The 25,833-nt window shown below is 34.8% G+C and overlaps 2 protein-coding genes across 2 annotated transcripts; one reads left to right on the top strand and one right to left on the bottom strand.

Moving 5' to 3' along the window:
- Positions 1-410: 410 nt before the first annotated feature.
- Positions 411-3,858, bottom strand: LOC145631078 (uncharacterized). Its single transcript, XM_081683178.1, has 5 exons — positions 3,454-3,858; positions 3,194-3,317; positions 2,803-3,102; positions 2,582-2,698; positions 411-1,166 (listed from the first exon to the last, which is right to left on the bottom strand). Exons 1-5 carry the CDS (start codon positions 3,687-3,689, stop codon positions 750-752), a joined length of 1,194 nt encoding a protein of 397 aa, XP_081539304.1. The 5' UTR covers positions 3,690-3,858; the 3' UTR covers positions 411-749.
- Positions 3,859-15,182: 11,324 nt separating this feature from the next.
- LOC145631077 (wall-associated receptor kinase 2-like) lies at positions 15,183-19,884 on the top strand. Its single transcript, XM_081683177.1, has 3 exons — positions 15,183-16,218; positions 17,364-17,534; positions 18,569-19,884. The coding sequence occupies exons 1-3, from the start codon at positions 15,291-15,293 to the stop codon at positions 19,762-19,764; spliced, it is 2,295 nt and encodes a 764-aa protein (XP_081539303.1). The 5' UTR covers positions 15,183-15,290; the 3' UTR covers positions 19,765-19,884.
- Positions 19,885-25,833: the final 5,949 nt, after the last annotated feature.

The raw sequence follows: 25,833 nt of genomic DNA, 5'->3' as shown, positions 1-25,833 counted from the left end.
TCCGTCGTAAAGTTGGTTTACGACGGAATTCCGTCGTAAATGGTTGTCGGAAAACCCTTTGTAGGAAAATGGCCATTTTACGACGAAAATTCCGTCGTAAACCAAATTTACTTCGGAAATAATATCGTCGGACTTGGAATTGGCCTTTGATGAAGTTCCGTCGCAAATTTGCGACGGAAAAAGTTCCGTCGCACAGCTACATTACGACGGAATTTTCCCTCGCAAAATATAATTTGCGACGGAATTTTCCCTCGCAAAACACAATTTACGACGGAAAATTCCCTCGCAAAATATAATTTACGACGGAAAATTCCGTCGCAATGTATATTTGTATGATGGAAAATTCCGTCGCAATGTATATTTGTAAGATGGAAAATTCCGTTGTAAATCATATTTTGCGAGGGAAAATTCCGTCGCAAATTATATTTTGCGAGGGAAAATTCCGTCGCAAATATGTAAATTACGACGAAATATTCCGTCGCAAATTGTATTTCCAGCCCAAAACAAATTTTTGTAATTTTCTGCATTTTCAAACCTGAATTTTTTTAATGATAAATCGGCAAAAAAAAAAACTAAATATTGAGTCCTAAAATTGTTGTTTTAAAAAAATTAATTACCGACCAACGAAATTAGGGTTATGTACATATATATATAATAATTATGTCCTAGTACAAAAGATAGTTCACATTTTGGTATCTATACCAAACAAAAGCTAGGTTAGAGTGATTCTATGCTAGACTAAAGCTAAGCTACGCAATCGCCTGGAAACCCTGGCCTGCTCCACCACCACCCGGGTCGTTCCTAGGGTCTCGATGCTGAGGATGAATGGTGGAACATGAGTCGTTGTTGTTGAGACGACTCATCATCTCATCGAAACTCTCCTTGTATCTCCTCTCCATTTCAGCCATTCGGGCTTCCATTTGAGTTTGGAGAGTTTGCACCCTGTGTTCCATCTGGTCTTGCATTTGAGAAATGACAGACGGCGTGTATTGCTGTGAAGAATGGGAACCTCGACCCTGTTTTCCATAGTAGAGCTCTGCACTTTGGCCAAGTCCCTTCACACGCCCCTTCTTATTGCGCCCACCCACCGACTCCCAGTACAACTCATTGGGACTCTTCTGAATCCCCTGACTCATTGTTTCTTCGAGCTTCTTCTGGTAGGTGTCCTACAAAATATTGAAGATAAAATAAAATATTGTTAAAAAAAACAACCAACAATATGGAGTTATATCGCATACTTTTAGGTGCCTAAGGATAGAAATTAAGAAAATTAAGCACATAAGTAAATTTTCAACCCTCACTCATCCAAAATCATCCAAATTTGGGCTATATCGCTAAAACCATGCCTATTTTCTAAGTTTTCAAGCAAATGGACTCGTTCTTTCTTCTAACATTCCAATATCAATTGTTTTTAAGTGCCTAGGATAGAAATTAAGAGAAATAAGCACATATGTCAATTTTCAACCCTCACTCATCCAAAATCATCCAAATTTGGCCTATATGGCTAAAACCATGCTTATTTTCTAAGTTTTCAAGCAAATGTAAGGTTTATTTCTTCTAACATTCCAATATCAATTGCTTTTAAGTTCCTAAGGATAGAAATTAAGAGAAATAAGCACATATGTCAATTTTCAACCCTCACTCCTCCAAATTCATCCAAATTTGGCCTATATGGCTAAAACCATGCCTATTTTCTAAGTTTTCAAGCAAATGGACTCGTTCTTTCTTCTAACATTCCAATATCAATTGCTTTTAAGTGCCTAAGGATAGAAATTAAGAGAAATAAGCACATATGTCAATTTTCAACCCTCACTCCTCCAAAATCATCCAAATTTGGCCTATATGGCTAAAACCATGCCTATTTTCTAAGTTTTCAAGCAAATGGACTCGTTATTTCTTCTAACATTCCAATATCAATTGATTTTAAGTGCCTAAGGATAGAAATTAAGATAAATAAGCACATATGTCAATTTTCAACCCTCACTCCTCCAAAATCATCCAAATTTGGCCTATATGGCTAAAACCATGCCTATTTTCTAAGTTTTCAAGCAAATGTAAGGTTTGTTTCTTCTAACATTCCAATATCAATTGCTTTTAAGTGCCTAAGGATAGAAATTAAGAGAAATAAGCACATAAGTCAATTTTCAACCCTCACTCATCCAAAATCATCAAAATTTGGCCTATATGGCTAAAACCATGCCTATTTTCTAAGTTTTCAAGCAAATGGACTCGTTCTTTCTTATAACATTCCAATATCACATACTTTTAAGTTACTAAGGATAGAAATTAAGAGAAATAAGCACATATGTCAATTTTCAACCCCAACTCATCGAAAATTATCAAAATTTGGCCTATATGGCTAAAACCATGCCTATTTTCTAAGTTTTCAAGCAAATGGACTCATTCTTTCTTATAGCATTCCAATATCACATAATTTTAAGTGCCTAAGGATAGAAATTAAGAGAAATAAGCACATATGTCAATGTTCGACCCTAACTCATCCAAATTCATCCAAAATAAGCATATATTGAGTTCTACTTTGCTAATTTGCCATATTTCAACTCATATAATAAGTGTTTACCGCAATCCTTTTTGCTTTGTTTTTGGCAGCCACTTGGCCTTTACCAGGCACTTCCTTGAAGTGTGTCTTCAAGAAAAGATCATGGGCATTTGGTAATTGGCCTTGGTTTTTTGCAGCCTTTATATGTACATGCAGAAAATCAATGAAAACATGTTAGCCCACCAAAATTCATTAATAGACAAATGACATAATTGTTACTGGACATATTGTAGGAACCTTACCATCTTTTTAGCATGTTGTACAGATGACATTGAACCTTGAAAGTGGGTCGGTTCAACGACATTTTCCATGGATCCGCCTCTTCGGTTCTTCTTGTTTTGTTCCGACCGCTTCTGATATTTTGGATCGGTGGCAACAATTTTCATCATGCCTTCGTGGAAATCCTTATTAAGCCATCTTGGTTTGCGACCATTCAGCCTGTGTGTGATGTTGTAGAATGTGTCACGTAGGCGATTTGCAAACTTTTCTTCGAAAGTGTCCTTCACTTGGTTGTTTAACTCAGGTGCCCACTTGAATTTTTTCTGCAAATCAAGAAAATGTCTTTATTACAAAATTCAAATCCATCAATATAATTTATAAAACATGTATTATGTTAGGTTAAATTTATCATACGTTGAACAAGTTCCAAAAGTGCTCTCTCGAATCTTCATCAACCTCTCCATAATTCCTCCAAGGCTGAACATAGTAGCCGGTTAGCGAGTCGGAGAGCACATTCTTCACCGGCCTATCATCAAACCTATAATAAAGGATAGACATTCATGTAAGTAGATAATCAACAAAAAGTGAACAAAACATGGTTAAAGTAATACAAATTCACTTTATCAAAGTAAATACGAATTTAAGGATATTTCATTATACAAATACATACGCACCAAAGTGTGGAAGGGTCCAACTCTAGCAAGTCATTAGGATGCGGGTCCTGTAGCTCCTGTTCCTGAAGCTGCTGTTGCTCCTGTTGCCCTTGTACATTTCTGACGATTTCTTGAGAGGCCCTTAAATCATGTGCCTTCGCTTCCTCCATTGACTCATCCTCGTCAACACGTACAACCGGAGATTTCCCCTTAGACTTTCTCCTCTTGGACGTTTCTCCTTTATTTCCTCCTCCCATGATGACCACCTGAAAAAGTTATTAGTACCATAATCGCACATTGTAAATTCATAAATTAGATCCATAAGACATTAAAATAATAAAATGAGACCAAAAATGTAATGCAATATTACAAATCCGAGTAGTCATTAAAAACTAAACATTCGAAGACAATAGTAAAAGGAGTAACTACATATTCTCCTCTTCATTACTCTTATCACTACTACCACTATCATTATTACTATCACTAGTGTCATCTAAAAATACATCGATGTCCTCTTCTTCGTCACTGTCACTGGAGCCAATGCTTTCTTCTTCTTCTTTATCGCTTGAGATAATAAAGACATCGTCATCATCATCATCACTATCAAGTTCATAGTCTGGAATGTCATTTGGTGGACAAAGCGTTGCATGTACTTGTGGGGAAGGACCCTGCAAAAACTCTAAATCCACCGGAGCATCAATCACCAACCTTGCTTGAGTTCTAAATACAGCCCACCATTGAACCCGATCACGTTTAAGGCTAGGGTAAGATGCATAATACACTTGAGACACTTGGTAAGATAAGACAAATGGATCATACTTGGGATACTTCTTAGTATGATTTACTTTGACAAGCTTGTATTGTTCATGAATGTTCATTCCTTTACCACAATCCATCCAACTACAACTAAACAAAATAGTCTTGTACTCTTTTTCGGGACCGGTGTAGACAAGTTCAATTATGTCGTTTAAAATGCCAAAGTACTCTCCACCGTCCTCACTTGAGACACACACCCCGTAATTCATCGTAGATTTGTGTTTGCCATAGGACTGTGTGTGGAAATTAAAGCCACCGACAAATATCTGGTTCCAAGTTCGAACACGCTTGAAAGGCCTCATAGACAATGCTCGCAACACATCGGAACTTGGTTTTTGTTATCTCACCTATAACCGTTACGAATACAAGCGTCACACTAATTGAAATGAAATATATTATATTATATTATCACAAATTAATCGAGATGCAATGTTCGAAAGGTATTATCACCTTGTGATGAAACCAATCAGGGAATTCACTTTCGCATTTCTCCATGACATCTTCTCGATGCAAATAAGTTCGAGTACTAAGAATGTAGTCCTCAAACTGCCTAATAGATTAATGACACATGGTTAATCATTGCAGCAATTATATTAAATTTAAGGGATTTTCAAAAGTTTATCATAAACATATATACCTTTCGTATTCACCAAGAATGCCGGTATTTCTTAAAACGAACAAATGAGCACGTTCGAGTTCCTTGTCATCTAAATACCGAGTTTTACCCAAATTTGACACACGACCCTTATCCACCGTGAACAACTCTGGGATTTCATCGTTGTCAGCCGGGGATTCCACATCAGCATTCACATTTCGACCTAGATCTCGTGTTTTTGTGTCAATTGAGGGCTGAAAGTAATTGGAGCAGAAGTTTGATATCTCTTCAGTGAGATAAGCGTTGCATATGGAACCTTCAACACGAGCCTTATTACCAATTTTTTGTTTCAGGTGATTGAGGAACCTGTAATTATGTTTATGTAGCCGTAGAAGTATAAGTAACGGAAATCAATGAAAGAGATGAAAGTAAGAGTTGAGAAAGGACCTTTGATTTAACTTTCGAAAGGATACATCCACCGATATTGAACAGGTCCACATAACTTGCCCTCGTATGGAAAATGAATTGGTAAATGCTCCATGGAGTTGAAGAAAGATGGGGGGAAAACCTTCTCAAGCTTGCATAGGATCTCAGCTATGTTTTTTTCCAATCGCTCCATGTCGCTAACTGTAATTGTGTAGCAACATAAATCGCGAAAGAATTGGCTTATCTCTGTAATTGCATTCCATATATGGGTAGGGAGCAATTCTCTCAAAGCAGTGGGCAACAACCTCTCCATGAACACGTGACAATCATGACTTTTCATTCCATGTAACTTACCTGATTGCAAATCAACGCATCGGCTCAAATTGGAAGCGTAACCATCAGGAAACCGCAGCTGTTTGACCCACTCACACAAAACCTTTCTCTGAGCCTTGTCAAGAGCAAATGGAGCCTTTGACATGAATTCTTTTCCTCTATAATCCTCTTGAAGATGTAGCTGGGGCCGTTTACAGTATTTAGCAATGTCATTCCGAGCTGATGGGGTGTCACAAGATTGCTTTTTCACGTCCATTATAGTGTGAATCAACTGATCAAAAAAGTTTTTTTCAACGTGCATGACATCTAAGTTGTGACGAACAAGCAGATGTTTCCAATATGGAAGGTCCCATAGAGTGCTTTGCTTGAACCACCCTTTTTTTGCATTCTTGACACGTTTCAGTGCCTCGGGGCCATCTGTTGCTTTCGGGAGGTTTTTCACACATTCCCAAAGTTCCTCTCCTGACATGATGTGAGGTGGTGAACCTTTTTCGACTTTGTTTTTACAAAATGCATTTTTACTATTTCGAAAAGGATGATTTTTCGGAAGGAATTGACGATGGCAGTCAAACCAAGAAACCTTACCACAATTTTCGAGCCAAAATGCTTTGCTTTTCTCCATGCAATATGGAAAAGCCTTCTTACCGGCTGTGGTCCAACCAGATAACATACCATAAGCCGGGAAGTCACTAACGGTCCATAGGATGGCTGCTCGAAGATTGAAATTTTGTTTTCTCGAAATATCGTAAGTATTTGCCCCAACTTCCCACAACTGTTTCAACTCGTGTATGAGCGGCTGCATGTAAACATCCAAGTTGCCCTTAGGGTTTTTAGGACCAGGAACGAGTAACGAAAGAAACATGAACTGTCTTTTCATACACATTAACGGAGGCAAGTTATAAGGGGTCAAAATGACAGGCCAACATGAATACTGTCCCCCAAACTGACCATGTGGAGAAAATCCATCCGTACATAGGCCAAGTCGAACATTACGAGGTTCAGAGGCAAACTCAGGAAAGCAACTATCTAGGTGTTTCCACGCTTCACTATCGCTAGGGTGTGCCATTGTGCCTTGAACTCGAGGATTTTTAGCATGCCATGTCATTTCCTCAGAAATGTTTTTAGTTGCAAAAAGCCTTTGCAACCTAGGTGTGATAGGGAAATAAAATAGAACATTCAAAGGCACTAAGCTACCTTTAGAAGTCTTCTTGTATCGGTCGCTGCCACACACCCTACATGTAGATAATTGAGCATCATCTTTCCAAAACAACATACATCCTTTCGGGCATGCATGAATATTTTCATGGGGCAGCTCTAACCCCTTAACAATTTTCTTGACCTCATAGAATGTCTCGGCCATGTGGTTGTTGTTAGGAATCGCTTCATTAACCAAAGAAGCAAATCCATCAACACATCTGTGCGGCAAATTATACTCACACTTTAGGTTAGTGATTCTAGAAGCCATCTCTAACACAGACAATGAACTCCCTTCGTACAACGGTTGTTCAGAAGCCCTTAACAAATCAAAAAATGGCTTGGCTTGTGCATTAGGATCCTCCTCTAATGAAACAGGTGGCTCTTCGGAATGGCCTTGATCTTGAGACTGACCAAAGGCATCCAAAACCATTTCACGATATTCATTTGACTCCCTTCTACGAGTTCCTGGAAACCCTTCCCCATGACACATCCACTCGTAGTAATTAGGTAAAAAACCGCAGCGATACAGATGAAGTTTGACCGTATCTGGATCCCAGAGACGTTTGTTTTTGCATTTAAAACATGGACACCTAACTTCATTCGGGTTGCTACTCTCGGGATGATCTTCCACATATTTAAGGAATTCATCTACCCCCTTCAAGAACTCAGGATTAATAGAATTCCCAACCTTCCTTTCGTACATCCAGCTACGTTCTTTTCGTTTCATGATTACAAGTTCTACACAACTAACACATATGCCATTAATCACATTAGTCATAAAGCACAATATATATTCATTGTAGATCAAACTGTTATGGAAATGCAAATGAGAAGAGAAATGATTTCCAAGGGTCCTTATCACTCCAACCTAACCCATCCTTGTACGTTCAATCTCACTAGTGAATGTATGCCAGAATTTCAATTCTATGGAAAATCCGGCAGCATCTCCCTACAGTTCCCCGAGTACACAATATAGGCGATTAGAAACACCTATATATGTACCTAGAGAACATTGTAGAGAAATGACAAGCAAGGATCTTTCTTAGAATTAAAACAAAGGAATACATTCACCACCTAAGTGAGAATAAACGTACAAGGACAGTCCCAACCGGGGACTATTCAAGACATACCCCTAATGTGTATGCCTTGAACGGGTATCTAGGCATATGATTATGCAAATGATTTTTTTAAAAAATATATATACTTAACTAACATACATATTATTAAACAAATATATCAAGATTAAACTAAACAAGAGAAACAAATCAAACCAAACCAAAGTAAACTAATATATCATATTAAACTAAACCAAACCAAACTACCGTTTTTATATATTAAATTAAACTAACATATTTCTAAAAAAACTAAACTAAATTAAGATACTTTATATTAAAATAAATTAAACTACAACACATTATATTAACATAATATTATCTAAACTACATTATGTTAAACTAAACTAAACCAAACTAACATTGTTTATTTTAAAGATCAAGGGAGCAATTAATTAATTATAAGATTTATTTAAAAATATATATACTTAACTAACATACATAATATTAAACAAATATATCAAGATTAAACTAAACAAGAGAAACATATCATAACACCATACTATTAATATAAACAAAACTAATGTCTATTTTTAACCAAATAACCTAACATACATAATTAAAATAAACTAAACTAAACTAACAAAAATGTTAACATTATAAATTAACATGTATAATTAAACTTGATTTAACTAAGTTAATATTTTTATTCAAAATAAACAAAACTAATGCCTATTTTTAACCAAATAAACTAAACTAACATATTTCTATATACAATTAAATTTATATATTTCACTAACATGTCATTCATCAGCTAAACTAACAATTTTAAGTTTTATAATGTCATTAAACTCTAGATCTACCCTTTATATTGACAATTACACCAAAAAAATCCACACTTATAACAAATAAATTTAATTGACATATAATTTAGAGTGTGTAATGTGAGATTCAATTAATTAAAGTGTTTTACAAAATAAAAAAAATAATAAAAAAAAAAAACTGAAAACAACCACAAAACTTACCACCTACGCACAGTGGCCGGAGGTTGTGGTGGTGGTTGTGGTCGTCGACCCAAAGGTGGCGCCTGTCAACCCAAAACAGGTAAGGGTTAGTGTTTAAAAAAAAAAAATTTTATAAAAACCACAATTCACTTACCGTCGGCAGGCAAGCGGTGGTGGTAGAAGGGAAAGGGGCGGTGGCGGTGGCAGAGAAACCACAGGGGTCGGTGGCGGTGGCGGTGGCTGGACATAGTTAGGGTTAGGTTCTTCGAAAATTAAAAAAAAATAAAATAAAAAAAACAAAGTGCGGCACTTACCTCAGGGCGCACCGACGGTGGATGAAGGGGAGAAATTCCAGCGCCTCAGGGCGGTGGCGGTGGCTGGACATAGTTAGGGTTAGGAACCTTAGGGTTCTTCGAAAATTAAAAAAAAAAAAAAAAACCAAGGCACTTACCTGAGGTGCGCACCGACGGCGGACGAACGGGAGAAAGTCCGGCGGTGGCGCGGCGGTCTTCCTCTTTATCCCTTCTCTTCCCCTTTCTTTCTCTCTCTTCTCTTCCCCTTTCTTTCTCTCCCTTCTCTTCTGTTCTGTTGCTAAGGCACGAGTTTTGGTGCTTTGTGTTAAATATTTTCCGACGGAATTTAATTTCCACGGAAAATTTAAATTGCGACGGAAATTTCCGTCGGAAACCAATTTTCGACGGAAAATTCCGTCGCAATTTAATTTTTGCGAGGAAATTTTATTCCCTCGGAAAATTTGCGAGGGAGTTTCCGTCGGAAGATCTGTTTTCCGACGAAATAATACGAGGCACACATTTCCGTCGTAAATTTCAAACTTTCCGACGGAAATTAAGGTCCGTCGGAAGGAATCCGTCGGAAATAAGGTGTTTTCTAGTAGTGGTTTGCAAATAAAGGAAAACATAATGTCGATTCCGTATCCTTTTTGCAAGCTCAATTAATGTCTATTTGTCAAAAATTAGATAATCTTACTGTTGCTCCTAACTCTGTAGCTAATGTTTCTGTTGTTGCTAATAATGAAGCTTTTTGTGAAAATTGTGGAATTGTAGGTCATTGGGAGCAAGATTGTAGGAGCTCTATGGAACAAGTTAATGCCTTTCAAACCTATAGGCAGAATAACCCATATTCCAATTCCTACAATGGCGGTTATAAGAACCATCCATATCTTTCGTACCGGAGCACCAATGTACAAAACCCTCCACCTCCACAACAACCACAACAGCAAACCCCACCACAGCAAAAATATTATCATCCTAATTCCGGCCAGAAAAAGCCAAGCATCACCCTCATCATCTTCCGACCCTGCCATGACAGAAATTAGAGCAATACTTGCCAATATGCAAAAGCATATGGAGAGTAGGGATGCGCAAATTTATTCTATCCTAGCCCATAATAAAATCATGGACAATCAAATTGCACAACTTTCATCTACCCTACAATCCCGTCAGCAGGGAGCTCTACCAGCGCAACCTATCCATCCTACAGATCACGCCAATACAATCACTCTAAGGAGTGGTTCACATTATGATGGACCTCCTATGCCAAAGGAAGATAGACCAGTTCCTGATCTAGATTCCTCTATAACAAACGCTAATCCTGCTAGCCCTGCAGGGCTACAAATAGATACTAACTCTACTAATGTTTCTGTGCAGGGTAAATCGCAGGATAAGGGAGGAGATGTGCAGAGCCCGGTTATCAAACTTCCATTCCCTAATAGACAACTGAAGAGTAAGTTTGATAAACAATTCGGTAAGTTTTTAGAGGTTGTGAAAAACCTGCAGGTAACAGTTCCTTTTACTGACTTAATCACTCAAGTTCCTGCTTATGCTAAATTTATGAAAGACATTCTGACTAGGAAAAGGGCCTTTGATGAAGTAGAAACTGTATCTTTCACAGAGGAGTGTAGCGCTGTATTGCAAAACAAATCCCCTCCTAAATTAAAGGACCCCGGTAAATTAACTCTGTGATTATAATATGTAGCGAAAGCCCTTTGTAATATGATTAACCAATGCTTCATGATTGCTTATTATGATTTGCCCTGGAATATTGTTTATTAGTGAACCTATGCCCTAGGTCTTTTAATATTTGATTTTTCCCTACTTTATTTATTTCGACCTTTTTCTCCGTAGTATAGATTTTATTCACAAAAATATTGGTTACTTAGATAATTTAGACTATAATAATTAATTAGGAGTAAAAAGACTTGTTTCCCTATGGAGTTCGACCCTAATTCCCTATCTACTTTAGTTAGAGGACTTAGGTAATTATTTTTTATTAGGGGATACGACTTTACCCTGTCAATACAACCTTACTTTGTCATGTTTTTATTGGCTACAATAATGGACCCATGTTCCATTAGAATTCAATTTATATTTGACTCCTAATTTTCTCCCCTTTTTGACGATGTGTAAAATTTCTAGTGGTGTTGTATGTAAAGACAACATACAATGATTGTATGTGTATCAGCTCTCGACACTTTCCTCTCTTCAAAAAAAGCCCCTACTCCTCGCTACTCCTCGTTCTCACACACCCACATCAAGGTTTTTGACTTCCAAAATATTATTCCATCTAGTTATTTTGAAATGTTTGTCCCATTTAATATCTACACGTTTTTCAATACAATAAATTAAATATCTCAAACTATGTAATTGATAGGCCGTCGTCGAGCCTACCAAAGATAAAAACCTAACTTGGTCTCTCCAATGGGTAGAAAGGGAAATTAAGGGTCGATCCCACAAGGACTAAGGGGAGCACTAACAAGTATCGATTTGTGATAAGCTAAGTAAAGTCTTTTTGGGTTTTGAATTATAAAGAAAAACTACAAACATTAATAAAAATGATCTTGGGAAGGTATCCACCAATTAAGTCATTCACAAACTACAATTTAACATACAAAACATAGCAATTTGGGGATAAATTAGGGGAAGTCATCTAAGGCACCCAACTACTCTCTCAAGCTATAGGGATTACTTGAATCATGAATACAACCTACTCTCATGGTTACAAAGCATGAAGCAAGTGTTAAATCATAATCACGATGACATAAACATTCCCTTGACTGGAAATTCCTATTCTCATGGCATTTCAAGTCAATTAAGCATAAGGGAGCTAACTCAAGTTCATCTCTCGATCCTTCGTTGAGAAAGCTTAGATAAATAGTTCTAGCAATGGCTACTTACAATAACTAACAATGAAACCACTTAAGCTCAACTAATTAACTTCCCATATTAGCTAAATCAACACATGCAAACAAGTATTTGTGAATTCATCAATGGTTTTAACCATCCCAAGTAAAAAAACTACTCACAAATCATTATAAATTGCAAAACTAAAGTAGTTAGCTACTAAGAACATGAATCCAAACACTAATTTAACATAAAAAAGTAATAAAACTAGAAAAGATACAAAAATAAGTAATTAAAGCAATAAAATAAGAGAGAGAGTAAGAAATTCTCATTGATAATGCAAGAAATAATCAAATCTTCAAGTCTCCTTCCTTCAATTCTTCATATTCCAAGCTTTCAACAAGTTTTTCACACTTTCTCTCTCTAGAAAATGAGAGTTTCTCTCTCTAAAAATCCTAACCTAAGCTAAAACTACTGTAAGAAGATCCCCCTTTGAAAATGAAGCCAAAGAGGTATTATATAACCCATAAGTAAAAGGACGGAGATCACGAGGAAACGACCCGTCTACAGGTCGGCACGGACGTGCCAAAGGTTGCACGGACGTGCAGACCTGTTAAAATATGACCATTAGCTACTTCTTGACCTTGCACAGACGTGCTTCATTTGGCACGGACGTGCAGTAACTTGCACGGACGTGCCACTTATTGGCACGGACGTGCAGCTCTTTTCAGGCGAAACAACTTATTTTCAGAAGGTCATAACTTGTTCGTTACCCATTAGAATAAGGCATGTGACCAGTCGTTGGAAAGATCTTGAGATGAAATTTAATCTCCAATTTGAATCACTTCAAAATGTTCAGTGAAACAAAAGTTATGGTCAGTTGAATTTGACCTTAGTGCAAAAATCCTCCCAAAACTTTCCAAAAGCTTTTCATTTCTCTTTAAGGCACTCATCATTCTTCCTTAATTGCTCTATCAACCAAGCTTTCCCTTCTCCTTGTTCACTCATGATTGATCACGTCCATATATAGTGCTAAAAATAGCTACATTACATAAAAAACACAAACAACCCGTGAAGCATGGATGGTACAAAATTTGTATAAAAATAGGATAAGTAATGAACTTTGATGTCGAATAGTCACGAAAACAAGGTTCAAAAGTACCCTAAAATCATATCAAATAACAAGTTATCAGTAATACTCCGTACAAAATATTCTAACAGTTGCATAATATTTGAAAATTAAACTTGAAGACTAATCTAACAAGATCTCAAATAGCTATATTTTGAATTATGTAAAACCGTTAAAAGTACAATATTCTATTTTCATTTGGAATTCCCTTATAAATTTCACATAGGACAAACGAAATAAGATAGAGGATAGAAGTTGTATAATAATAAAGATTAATAAAGATTTTTTTATATATATATACAAGCTAATAGACGCACACGATGCGTGCGTGTGCAAAATATTACAAAATTGTTGAAAAAAAAAATGTTAATGAAAAAAAAATAATTGTAGTTTTTTTTTAAAAAAAAAAAAAATAGGATTGTAGTTTTTTTTTTTTTTGAAGGATGGTAGTTTTTTTTAAAAAAGATGGTAAATTTAAAAAAAAATTGAAATAGTGAATTTGGAAATGGAGAAGGGCATTTTGGGAAAAGTCAAATTTATCAACCAAGATGCCCTTTCTCTTTATATAGTACTATAGATATAAATATTCATAACTATTGATTATTCTTGAATAATCATCCCAACTTAAGTAGGTATCATCCTAAAAAAAAAGGTAGGTATCATCCTAAAATAATCCAAAGTGTTATTTTTTTTGCTTTTGTTGATCTTGTTTGAGACTATTAATTATATATAATAAAAGGCAAAAGTTAACGAACGTCCCGAGGGCGTTGGATAAGATAACTAAAATAGAGATAATAAATTAAAATGAACAATTTATTGCACCGATCGACATGTAAGTTTGGCATACATTCCTAAATTAATACCATTTTAAGAATTATTTTACAAGTAAATGTTTATCTAACACCCGAAGGGCGTTCGTAAACAAGATCCATAATAAAAATAGAAATTTGAGTTTTATTAAGAAAATACCTATATAAGTTGAGATTATATTATTACATATAATTTAAAAAAAAAAAAAAAAAAAAGGAGCTACGGAGTAGATTATTATTTTGTGTTCACTAAAAGTAGGGACAATTTATGTCAAATTTTCCTAATAATAATTGAATAAATGGTGCCTTTTCTTTTTTGAATTCCATTATTGTACTGTCTGTCTTTCGCACAACCCAACATTTTAAAGAAAATGAAACATTGGTCAAAGTTGCCCTATGGATATTGTAGGGAGCGAGCTTGAATACCACCTTCAATTTATACTCCCTGTGTCCCTAATTGTTTGCCCCACTTTGCTTTTAAGGTGTCCCCAAAAGATTGCCCCATACTACCTTTGGCATGTTTTCCCACTTGCACTATCTCTATCTCTCTCTTCATTGATATTTGTGTCAACCCATGTGCACCATTTTTTGCCCAAAGCCTTAATAAAGTAGATTTATAGTTTGGGGCAAACAATTGGGGAAAGAGGGAGTATTGGAAACTAATGATATACAATGGGCTCTACTAGCTTTACAATTTTTTTTTTTTTTTTTTTTTTTTTTTTTTTTTTTTTTTTTTTTTTTTGTTGACACCAGCTTTACAAATTTTAAAGTAAAGTAAATTACTTTAATTCACTGGTGTAAATTTAATTCGTACATTTTATCAAAGTTGGAAATGCTATACCCCGCACAAAACACGTTTTTGTTAGAGGATCAATTCAACCAAAAGTTTAGTCTGATGGTTGAGGCCCAAAAATATGTTTTAATACTGTATCACGCGTCTTCATATGAGGACCTTTAGGCTTAAATGTGGATGCTGGCGGTGGAAGAGATTCGAACCTGTGATCTTTGTGTCACGCTGGCTCTGATATAATATTAGAGGACCAACTCAACTAAAAACTTAAGCTGATGATTGAAACTTAGGAATATATATATTTTAATACTCTTATCATTTTTTTTTCTAAAGTGCCCTCTCCTCTTTAAATATCATAGTGGCTCTTTTGATATTTTGCGCTCAATGCAATTCTCTGCCCTTTAAATTGTTAAACTAGCTCCTATAATATTCTAATACCTTTACAAAAAAAACATTCCCTCTTTTCTACCCTTTAAATTGATTAAACTAGCTCCTCTAATATTTTGAAAACCTTTACAAAAAAAAACTCTTTTCTACCTTTTAAATTGATAAAACTAGCTCCTTTACATGATAATACCCTTATATGTAGGCATGGCTTATTCAAGTTATGCTCTTCTACTAACAGTTTGGGTGTTGGTGACATTGACACCAGTGATCAGCGGAGACAAAGTAGTGTCAACCCTCGTAATCGCCCCAAAATGTTCAGAGAAATGTGGAAATATGAGCATTCCTTACCCCTTCGGTATTGAAGATGGTTGTTACTATAAACCACCAAATAACGATACATCCTTCCGAATTACATGTAATAATACTAAGATCCCCCCTACACCAATTTTAGGTATCAACTTTGAGGTACTTAACATTTCAGTAATAGAGGGAGAACTCCGCACTCAACTTCATCATGTTTCTTACGATTGTTACAACCATACCGACAGGCTTCAACACCATCAAGTCGGGTTCCACTTGTCAACAACATTTACACTGTCAAGCAACAAAAACATGTTAGTTGCTATAGGCTGTGACACCTCTGCCTGGTTTACGGGAGATCGAGGTGGTAAGAAATATGAAACGGGATGTATGACTAAATGTGTGGAGCTAGAAGATGCGATCGGTGATGAATGTTCTGGCATCGGGTGCTGTCAAGCCTCCATACCCAGTGGAATAAGAAACACTCAAGTTGTATTAATAAGCTTTAACAACCATGTATCTGTTTATACTTTTAACCCATGTAGTGTTGCATTTCCGGTGGCTAAAGATGCTTTTACATTTAACTATCGAAATTTAACTCAAACTGTGGAGTACTACGAAAACTTGCATTTTCCAGTAGTATTCAGTTGGACTATTGGACGAAACAATTGTGCAGCGGCGATAAAAGATGGGAGTTGCCTTTGTAAGGAAAACGCAGTTTGTTATGATCCTGTACATGAAACTGGGTATCGTTGCAACTGCACAGATGGTTATTCAGGCAACCCTTACCTTCCTAATGGATGCACAGGTATAAGATTAACTTATTGTTTACCAAAATTTGTTTTAACTACTATCTCCGTTTCTTATTATTTTACAACAATATAATATTTTATGTCTCACAAATAATAAGAAGCGAAGACAGTGGCTAAGAGCAAGATTAGCCCTGTCTGGTCTTAAGATTTTAATTAATTTCCACATCAGATTTTATATTAAATTTAATTATTTATTTTAATTTTAATTATGTTAAGACTTCTTAAGACTTAATCAGATTTATCTCTTCAATCCTAAGACTAGGTACATACATGATAAATATTGGAAACCAACAAACAATAACAAAAAAAACAAAAAAATAGGATAATTAAAATACAAGATAATTTAAATTGATAATTATTGTTAAATCATGATTGGTATGTTTTTTTTTTGGCAACAAGATAAGTACATACTTTCTCCGTTCTTTTTTACTTGACCCGCTTTGACTTTTACACTATTCACCACCCCTCATTTGACCGTGTTTTGTGAATAATATGTAAGGAAAAACATATTTATGTTGGATCATTTTGAATTCATCTCAATAAGTACTATCATAATATATAACTTTTATATTTTTTAATTATGGAGAATTAAAGTTATTGACCGTTAAATTTTTACATTGGCAAGCGTGATAAAAGAAACAGGTCAAGTAAAAAAGAACAGAGGAAGTAATTAAGATAAAATAAAACAAATAATATTATTTTATATAAAAAATTAAAAACAACGTACATATCTATATTTTTTTTTTGAAACAACATACACACGTTTTTTATTTAAAAAAACAAGGTACATAGATTTTTTTTTATTGTACATAGATTTTAATGTATTTAAGAAATAAAAAAAAGTTTTTTTTTTTTTTTAATCAAAACACTAAGTTTTGATGTATATATAGGGAAAACACTGTGTATAGTGTGTAGAGTTGAGTCTTGAAAACTGAGTCTGAATTTTCAAGACTCCATGGCCACTTCAGATTTTGTTAAGACTTAGCTTCTTTAATGCATTAAAAAAACAAAGTCTTGTCTTAAGATCACAAAATCTAAAAATGATGATGTCACTTAAAGTCTTAAGACTTAGGGCTAATCTTGCTCTAACAACAGTAATGTTACTTAAGATTTTGAGGTTGATTGTTTTTTGTTTTATTAGACATCGACGAGTGCAAGGGAGAGAATGATTGTGAGAAAGCAGAGTATTGTAGCAACACAGTTGGAAGTTATAATTGCAAATGTCCAAGGGATTACCATGGGGATGGAACCAAAACTCATGGTTGCATTTCTAGTATAAAGCCTTGGCTTATACCGGTCTTGACAACTGCTGGTAAGAAACAAATTATATAACTGCTTATACAAATTTATGGCCTAAATTAATTCCGTATTATTATTATTATTATTATTATTATTATTATTATTATTATTATTTACTGCGATTATTTATACTGCCTTTGTCAAGCACATATATATGTGATTGGTTATATTTGTGTGTGTGAGTGTGAAGTATTAGCTTAATACTCTTATTATAGCTTTTTAATTGAGTTTATTACCAGAAAATACCAGTTAATAACAAAATTTGTTTATTAAATGACAAAATTGTAAACAAATTAACAATTTTGTATTAAATTTGGGTCCCATTGTGGTTGATTTATCTACGAAAATGCCACGATGATTGGACATATATGTTGTGTTATTTACCATTTTGCCATTTGATAAACAAATTTTGTTTATCAAATTGATTAACTAATTTTGTTTATCAAATTGATTAAATAAGACTACCTCGTTTATTATTATATTTTACATGAGTATATTAGATCCCATTAGATCTACTATGTTTAATTGGGAGTCTAATAAACTATATCCCTAGCAAATTGAGTAGGCACTATTCTGTAATGTGTATAATCAAACTAAAAGGGTTTTTTTTTTTTTTTTTTTTTTTTTTTTTTTTTTTTTTTTTTTTGGTCAACCAATTAGTTTGTTGCAGTATTATTTTTGATGTTAAATTGCTAATTTTATGAGTTTGATTTTTGTTTTCTGTATGATGCCAAATTAGTAGATTGCAAATTTGTAATTTTAATTAATTTGTTTTTTTAAAAAATATTATGCTATTAAAACTTGAGGGCCTAAATTTTATAATCTGTATAAAACCTCCATATTATTTAAGACGGACATAGAAAGCATAATTATTTAAGGTTTTTGTTATTGGTACAAAGATATAGTGTGGAGTCTGTGGACGTATAGTTGGGTCCTAGCCTTCTAGGATGGCAACAGGCAAGTAGGGGCATATACCCCTGCCCGGCCCCTGTTTCAAGTTTCAAATTACTCTAAATTTGTTGCTACTGACATTTTTTTATCTCCTAGGCATTGGTGGTGGCATAATAATTTTGCTTCTCTTTGGATTTATTTTGCACAATAAACATGGGAAAAGCCGAATTAGAAAAATGCGAGAAAGTTTTTTTCGACAAAATGGTGGCGTGCTTTTACATGAAAAACTCTCTGGACGACATGTTGATACATTAAAAATCTTTACTACGCAAGATCTTGAAACTGCCTCCAACAATTATAGTGACAAAAACATAATTGGAAGAGGGGGTTTCGGAGTTGTTTATAAGGGAATTTTGCCAAATAATAATGTTGTGGCAATAAAAAAATCTCTCAAGGTGGATCCAAACCAAGTAGAACAATTCATCAATGAAATTCTTATTCTATCACAAATCAACAATAGAAATGTGGTGAGGTTACTAGGTTGTTGTCTTGAGACCGAAGTACCACTATTGGTGTACGAGTTCATCAACAATGGGACGTTATATGACCACTTAAATGATGCAACCAAAGCATCCATAATGAAATGGCATATGCGCTTAAATATAGCATCCGATGTTGCCAATGTGCTATCGTATCTACACACCACTATCTCAACACCAATAATTCATAGAGATATCAAATCGATGAACATACTTTTGGATGAAAGTTACACTGCTAAGGTAATTGACTTTGGAGCTTCAAGATTGATTCCATCCGACCAAAATCAATTTGCTACAATGATGATTGGAACACGAGGGTATTTGGATCCCGAATGTATGCAGACAGGTGAGCTAACTGAAAAAAGCGATGTTTATAGTTTTGGCGTCGTCTTGCTGGAGCTATTGACAAGGGAAAAGGTAATTTCTAACATTAGGTCTGAAGATGATAAATGTCTTGCTATTTACTTCCTCCTCAGGATGAAAGAAGGCCGGTTATTGGACATTCTTGATGTAAACATAGTAAGCAAGAATACGCTTGAAGAAATACAACAAATGGCTAATTTAGCTAAATGGTGCTTGATGTTAAAAGGAGATGAAAGGCCTACCATGAAGGAAGTTGCAATGGAATTGGAGACTATAAAAAGAAAGGGATCCCGTGATTCCCATCCATGGAATGATGATGGATCAATCCAAGAAGATAGTGAATCTTTTATTGCTACAGAAATAACATCAAACTACGTTGGTTGTAGCAGTGGCGTTGAATCTATTTTGTGCGATTCATACTTGCCCTCCTCTTTAGAAAGTGGCAGGTAATTAAGTCTTGTGTATACCAATTATAGTCGGATAAGGTGTTGGGGGTTGTGCTAGGGATTGTCGTATGTCTTCCACTCTTCAGGCTAAAATGCAAGCTTATCCGTGGGGTCTTCAAGCTGCACCTCATGTTCTCATTTACACTGATTGTGCTAATGTGGTTTATTTGCTTTCTCGCACCTAGCCGAATGATGTTTCTTGTATTTGGCGTCTTCAATATATCAGGGGTTTGCTTTTGCTATTTTTCGCTTGTCGGATCTGTCGGGTTTCCCGTTCATGGGTCACACCAGCTCACTGGTTGATTATCTAGGCTCGTCAGCACCAGTTTCTTTTTCGGTCTTTTTAAGTTTTCATGTTGCTTATTTTTAGGATTTTCTTGTCAAAAAAATAAAATAAAATAGTGATGGATAGAATAATTCATATATATACTTTTTGTTTATATTTTCGTATTTAATTTTATTATTGTAGCACACTAGTGTTTAATGGACTGTATTGTTTTAATTTGCTAAAGTTAATCGAACCTTCATTTTTTTTTAACTCCGCTCTTAACCACTCTTTTAAAACTTTCTTGTATTTTATTCTAGGTTCTCTTTTAAAACTACCTTAATTTTTTCTTGAATGTTCTACTTTTGTTTTCTTACTATACTCACCTTTTTTAAACTCTTTCAAATGATTATTTTGTTATGTCATATCACGATTCACGATTCCTTATTCATGTTAGCCAACCCCAAATCATTTTGGGACTAAAGCTTTGTTGTTGTTGTATGTATTGAAACATATGTAAGCCCATGCGGTTCAAAACCGCTTACCACTAGGCGTTTTAACTGCTTGTCATTACGTTTTTTCTACTAGTGTGATGTTGAGTGGACCCTTAAAAAGTTGTTCTACTACACGCACCTTTGTCATAGTTGGTGTTGTTGCGGCCAATTTTTCCAATTTATAATTGTGCTAACCATTATACTTGGTTATTTTTGACTTATATAATTCAAATATATAACAACTAACAGTTTTAATCTCATAATATGAACAAGGATATGGTCTAGGCCAAAAGCTAGTTATCTATTACACAGTAGCTTTCTTTTAGGTCTAGTATTGCTTAATTTTTACACTTGCTTTTTTATAATTACAAATAAACATATACTCAGTCTACTCTTTCCTTATCAATCTTCTTTCATTTAGAAGAGAGGGAATAAAAAACTTGACTGAGGGTCTGTTCACATTTACTTAATTTCAGTTCAATTCAGCTCCAATCAGTTCAGGTCAGTTCAATTTAGCTCCTGATTTTCCTCTCTCATAAATTATTCATTTCATCTCACTTCAGTTCAGATCAGCTCCTAATTTCCCTCTCTCATAAAATATTCATTTCAGCTCAGTTCAGTTCTGTTCAGCTTCAATCGGTTCAGTTCAGTTCAATTCAGTAAATGTGAACATACCCTAGTTCCCATTACATTTACTTTTTTTAATTTAATAAAAAATTTATTACTTATAACTATTACTTATTGAAAATTGGATTAGTCGTGGGCTGGTCTCGTTAATTTTGTTTGTTGGCAAACATCAACTAAACAAATGAAGCATTATATAATAAAGATTTTCCTTTTTTCTTTTTCTCTTCTCTCTCTCGTCTCTTCTAGGGTTTTAGTTTTCTTAGCCGTTTAGGCTGGAAATAGTCTAATTTCTTTAGACTATTTTTTTTTTTTACCCTTTTTCTTTAATTCAATCTTTTTTTTTTTTTTTTTTTGCTTTACGATTTTTTTTTTGTTTTGTTTTGTTCTTTCTATCCGTGAGAGTCTATCCTAATTTTTAGGGTTTTTCCCAAATTTCTGGGATTTTGATTCTCTATGGATGGGATTTTTATTTTTAGGGTTCTTATACTTGATTTGGATTCCTATGGGTATAGGATTTGTCATCAACTGGTCAATCAAAACATCAGTGCGGATTGCGGAGGTCTCCATTTGGAAAGATGTAAAGATATCGAAAATCATTGCTCGCGTCAAGCTTGAAGCGGTGGAGTATGAGCTATGCCAAATATGCAAATTAGTTATGATTTTGATTGTAAAAGTTATGATATTTTCTCTAAATCTGTGATTTACATATCTTTATTATTGTAGATGCCGTATGGCTATTATTTAATGATATTATTACTTCTCGTTCAAAAAAAAAAAAAACTATGTGCAACGAACAATGTCCCCGTCAAAAAAAAAACGAACAATATTAGTTTGAACTAATGTGGAATAATGGAACCATGGAGGTAGTTGTACAATTGTTAACTCCCTCCGTGTTTTAATAAGTGTTACAGTTTAACCAAACACGCATATCGAGACACGACTTTGACCATTAATTTATCTAATTATATGTTATAGTAAAGTTATACTACCTCCATTTCATGTTTTTTGCAACTTTGGGGTATTATTTGTGAGACATAAAATATTCGAAAGTTGCAAAAAAATGAAACGGGGGTAGTAGGAAAATTTATATTATGAAAGTATACATTATAAAGAATCCAACAATGTATTGTACAATAACATTTGTTTCTTATAAATTAGTATATTAATCAAGTCAAAACCATTATATTATGTGAATAGTGTAAAAAGTCAAAGTATAACACTTATTAAAACACGAAGAGAGTTGCATTATTCAAGGTTTACCCCTGAATGAAAGGAAGGCAGTGTACGGTTCTTCATTTTTTTTTTTTTTTGAATCATGGTTCTTCATAATGTTCATATAGCATATTACGGAGTAAGTAGTAACATCAATAGTAAAATTTTAAAGTTGATTCTTTCCCATTCATTACTTATACAACGTGTTTCTGGTGCGGCTGGCCACACGGTGCGGCAAGGTGCCATATCAGTAACCCTTCTAATAACCCCTTAAGTAACCCCTGACTGACTTAGTAACCCCTGACCAAGTAACCCTGACTAACCTGGTAACCCCTGACTGACCTGGTATAACCCCTGACTAACCCCTGACTAACCTGGTAACCCTTGACCGACCTAGTAACCCCTAGTAACTCCTGACCGACCTAGTAACCCCTAACCGACCTAGTAACCCCTAGTAACCCTAAGTAACCCCTAACCAACCTAATAACCCCTAACCTAGTAACCCCAAGTAACCCCTAACCGACCTAATAACCCTTAGTAACCCCCTACCTAGTAACCCCTAATCGACCTAGTAACCTCGACCTAGTAACCCCTAGTAGCCCCCGACCTAGTAACCATTAACCCACACCCAAACCCACCGTAACTACCACCAACACCAACCTTTCTCAACCGCCGTCCTCAAAGCCTTAAACTCCACCACACCACCACCAACTCCCGTACCAATAACAACCATTAAAATTGTTAAAAAAAAAATTAATCAAAAATCGCCCAAAAAATCATCAAATTCTTCAAAAATTTTGGAGTATAACTTACCTTTGCATTTGAGAACAAATTTCTGTACGAGTTTATTGTTCTTTACCTCATTCCATTCAAATTTTCTTCAATTTGTTCTTTTGTCATAATAGGGTTTGTAGTTGCAAAAGTTCTAATCAAATTGGTCACTTCAACTTGTTTATATGTAAGTTTGACTAAAATTTGTTGAATTTGAGAAAAAGTAGAACAAAATTGCTTGAATTTTGGAGCAGTTACAATGGATTTTAGAGAAAAATTGATGGTTTTAAGAGAGAGAAGATGATGGGAGTGTGAAAAGTGTTTAAGGAGAGAGAAAATCAAGATGTCTTTTTTTTTTCTTTTTTTCTGAGCTTGGAGAAGAAGAAAAGAGGAGAGAGAAAAAGAATTAAAAAAAATTGTGGCTGACCGCACGGTGTGGCCAGCCACATATGAAACTTTGTGTTACTTATATTGTTTGTTTGTGATTATTAGGATATTCAAACTAAATTACATCATTCAAATTCAACATTTTTACGACAACCCCATGGATTGAAGAAGAAAAAACAAATAAGTAAATAACGCTAGTTTGTGGAACCACTGGGATTAATCTTTTGATTTTCTTACTTTGCAAATAGGATAATGGTGTGAGAGTGAGGGATAGCTCAAGTGTTTAGAGCTTCCCTCTAGATTCCAGAAGATCATGAAATCGATTCTCACCCTGTAGAGAATAATTTCAGATCAAGCCTTTAATCCCACTAGCTTGAACCCCACTGTGATCATACACTAAAGTACGGTGGCGTCCAAAAGGGAAGAAGATAGAGCAAAAGAGTCGCCAACAAGTTTTTTAGGAACTTGTAAACCGTTCACGAGGTGAATGTTACACCCCTTAACGATCCAAGAGATCGTCAACTCCATAAGGTCAAGAACCAAATAAGGGTTCGGGGATGATGGTACAAATCCAACCTAAAAGAGATTGAACCTGCCCTAATAATAGGCCTCTACTTTATTCTGATCGTATTCATGTGCGCTTTCTAATTAACATGCAATCAATAGGTTAACCCTAAACCTGTTTATCTATGTTGGTTGAATATTAATGCACAAATAAACTATTATTGGCGATCACTTGAATTATAATCACATTAACCCTAAACAAGATTATTAATATCTTATTAAGTGTGATTACAAGTACCAATTCCCTTTAAACATGCATAAAGGTGTGATCAAGCAATAAAAATAAATATCAAGCAACATAATGATAATCAACATCACAACAATAAAATTATAATCATCATCAAGATAATAATAATCATAAAAATAATAATCATAATAATAATCATCATAAATAAAATAATGATCATCAAAATAACAATATTCATAATAACAATCATAACCATGTTCATGTTAATATTAAAGCATAAAAAAAATAGCAAGATCCTAGGCATGATACTAACAAGATTAATAACAAACCCTAGCATGTCACTAAGCAATAAAAATCAAATCTTTAACCCTAACATGATACTAACAATCATAAATATTAGGAAGAGAATAAAAGGCATCACAACAATCATATTTAATATTAAAATTACCCTAGACACGATACTAGGAATCAAAATAACAATGTAAACATGATGTCTACATCATAATATCAATTAAAACCATAAAGTACTTACTTTGATGCCTCATACCTCTTTCTAAAAACAAAATACACACGTTAGTAACTTCAAGGAAAATAATAATCAAAACAATTAAATTAAATAATTGAAAGAGAGATTTGGGACCAAACCCTCAGAAATTAAAACCTTTCACGTCTAGGGCGAAGGCAACTTCGAATATGGCTAGGTGTATCTAGATCTTGCGAATGCGGAATTTTGTAGGAGAAAGCAAAGTTTGAGAAGAGAGAATTGAAGAATACTAATTAAAACTGATTGTAGAACTTGTGGATGATGAGAATTGGTGAATGAATGAATGTCGAAGAATTGATGATTGTTGATGAAAACTTGTGAATGAGGAGAATTCGTGAATGATTAGAGAGAATAGGTGATGAATGAAATCAATTGGTGAATCAAAACGGAGTTTTTAATACGATATTTATAAAGAAAATCAGCCAAAAAGATAAATTAAACAAAACAGAGTCTGACGCTCAGAAAACAGGGCTGGCACCAACCCTGGCTAGCTGGCGCCAGGCACCAACACTAGCGCCAGGCGCCAGTGGCTAGCGCCAGGCGCCAAGGCCTGGGGTCAGACGCCAAGCTCAAATTTAACGCGTTTTCGAAAATCCGATAAGTTTACCGTACTGGAGGATAAAATAATATAATTTCTTCGAAAATGCTATTTGATTTTGATTAAAACTCTGAAAAGTCAACAAAGGTCAATTTATCAATGCTAATTGAATTAGGAATGAAAAGAACCTTCTAGAAGAATCTAGAAGACTAAAACCATTCCTAATTGCATTAGGAATGATAAATCATATTAGGCCCTCCCCTAGATCATTGGGCCGTACATAAAGCTCAAACCGGGCCCAGTTTAGTAAATTGGCCATAATTTCCTCAATATTCATCGGAATTGGGCTTATAATATATCGTTGGAAAGGTCTTTGCAAGCCCCATCCAACTACACTACTATTGGACCCATATCATGGACCAACCAAACTGGATTGGCTGTTTTCTTAAAATAAGTTTTCAAAAACAAAGAGAAGAGAAAAGAA

Source organism: Chenopodium album, chromosome 5 (genome assembly GCF_948465745.1).
Source record: "Chenopodium album chromosome 5, dcCheAlbu1.1, whole genome shotgun sequence".
NCBI classification, from domain to species: Eukaryota; Viridiplantae; Streptophyta; class Magnoliopsida; order Caryophyllales; family Amaranthaceae; genus Chenopodium; species Chenopodium album.
This window is presented reverse-complemented; position numbering and strand designations above follow the sequence as displayed.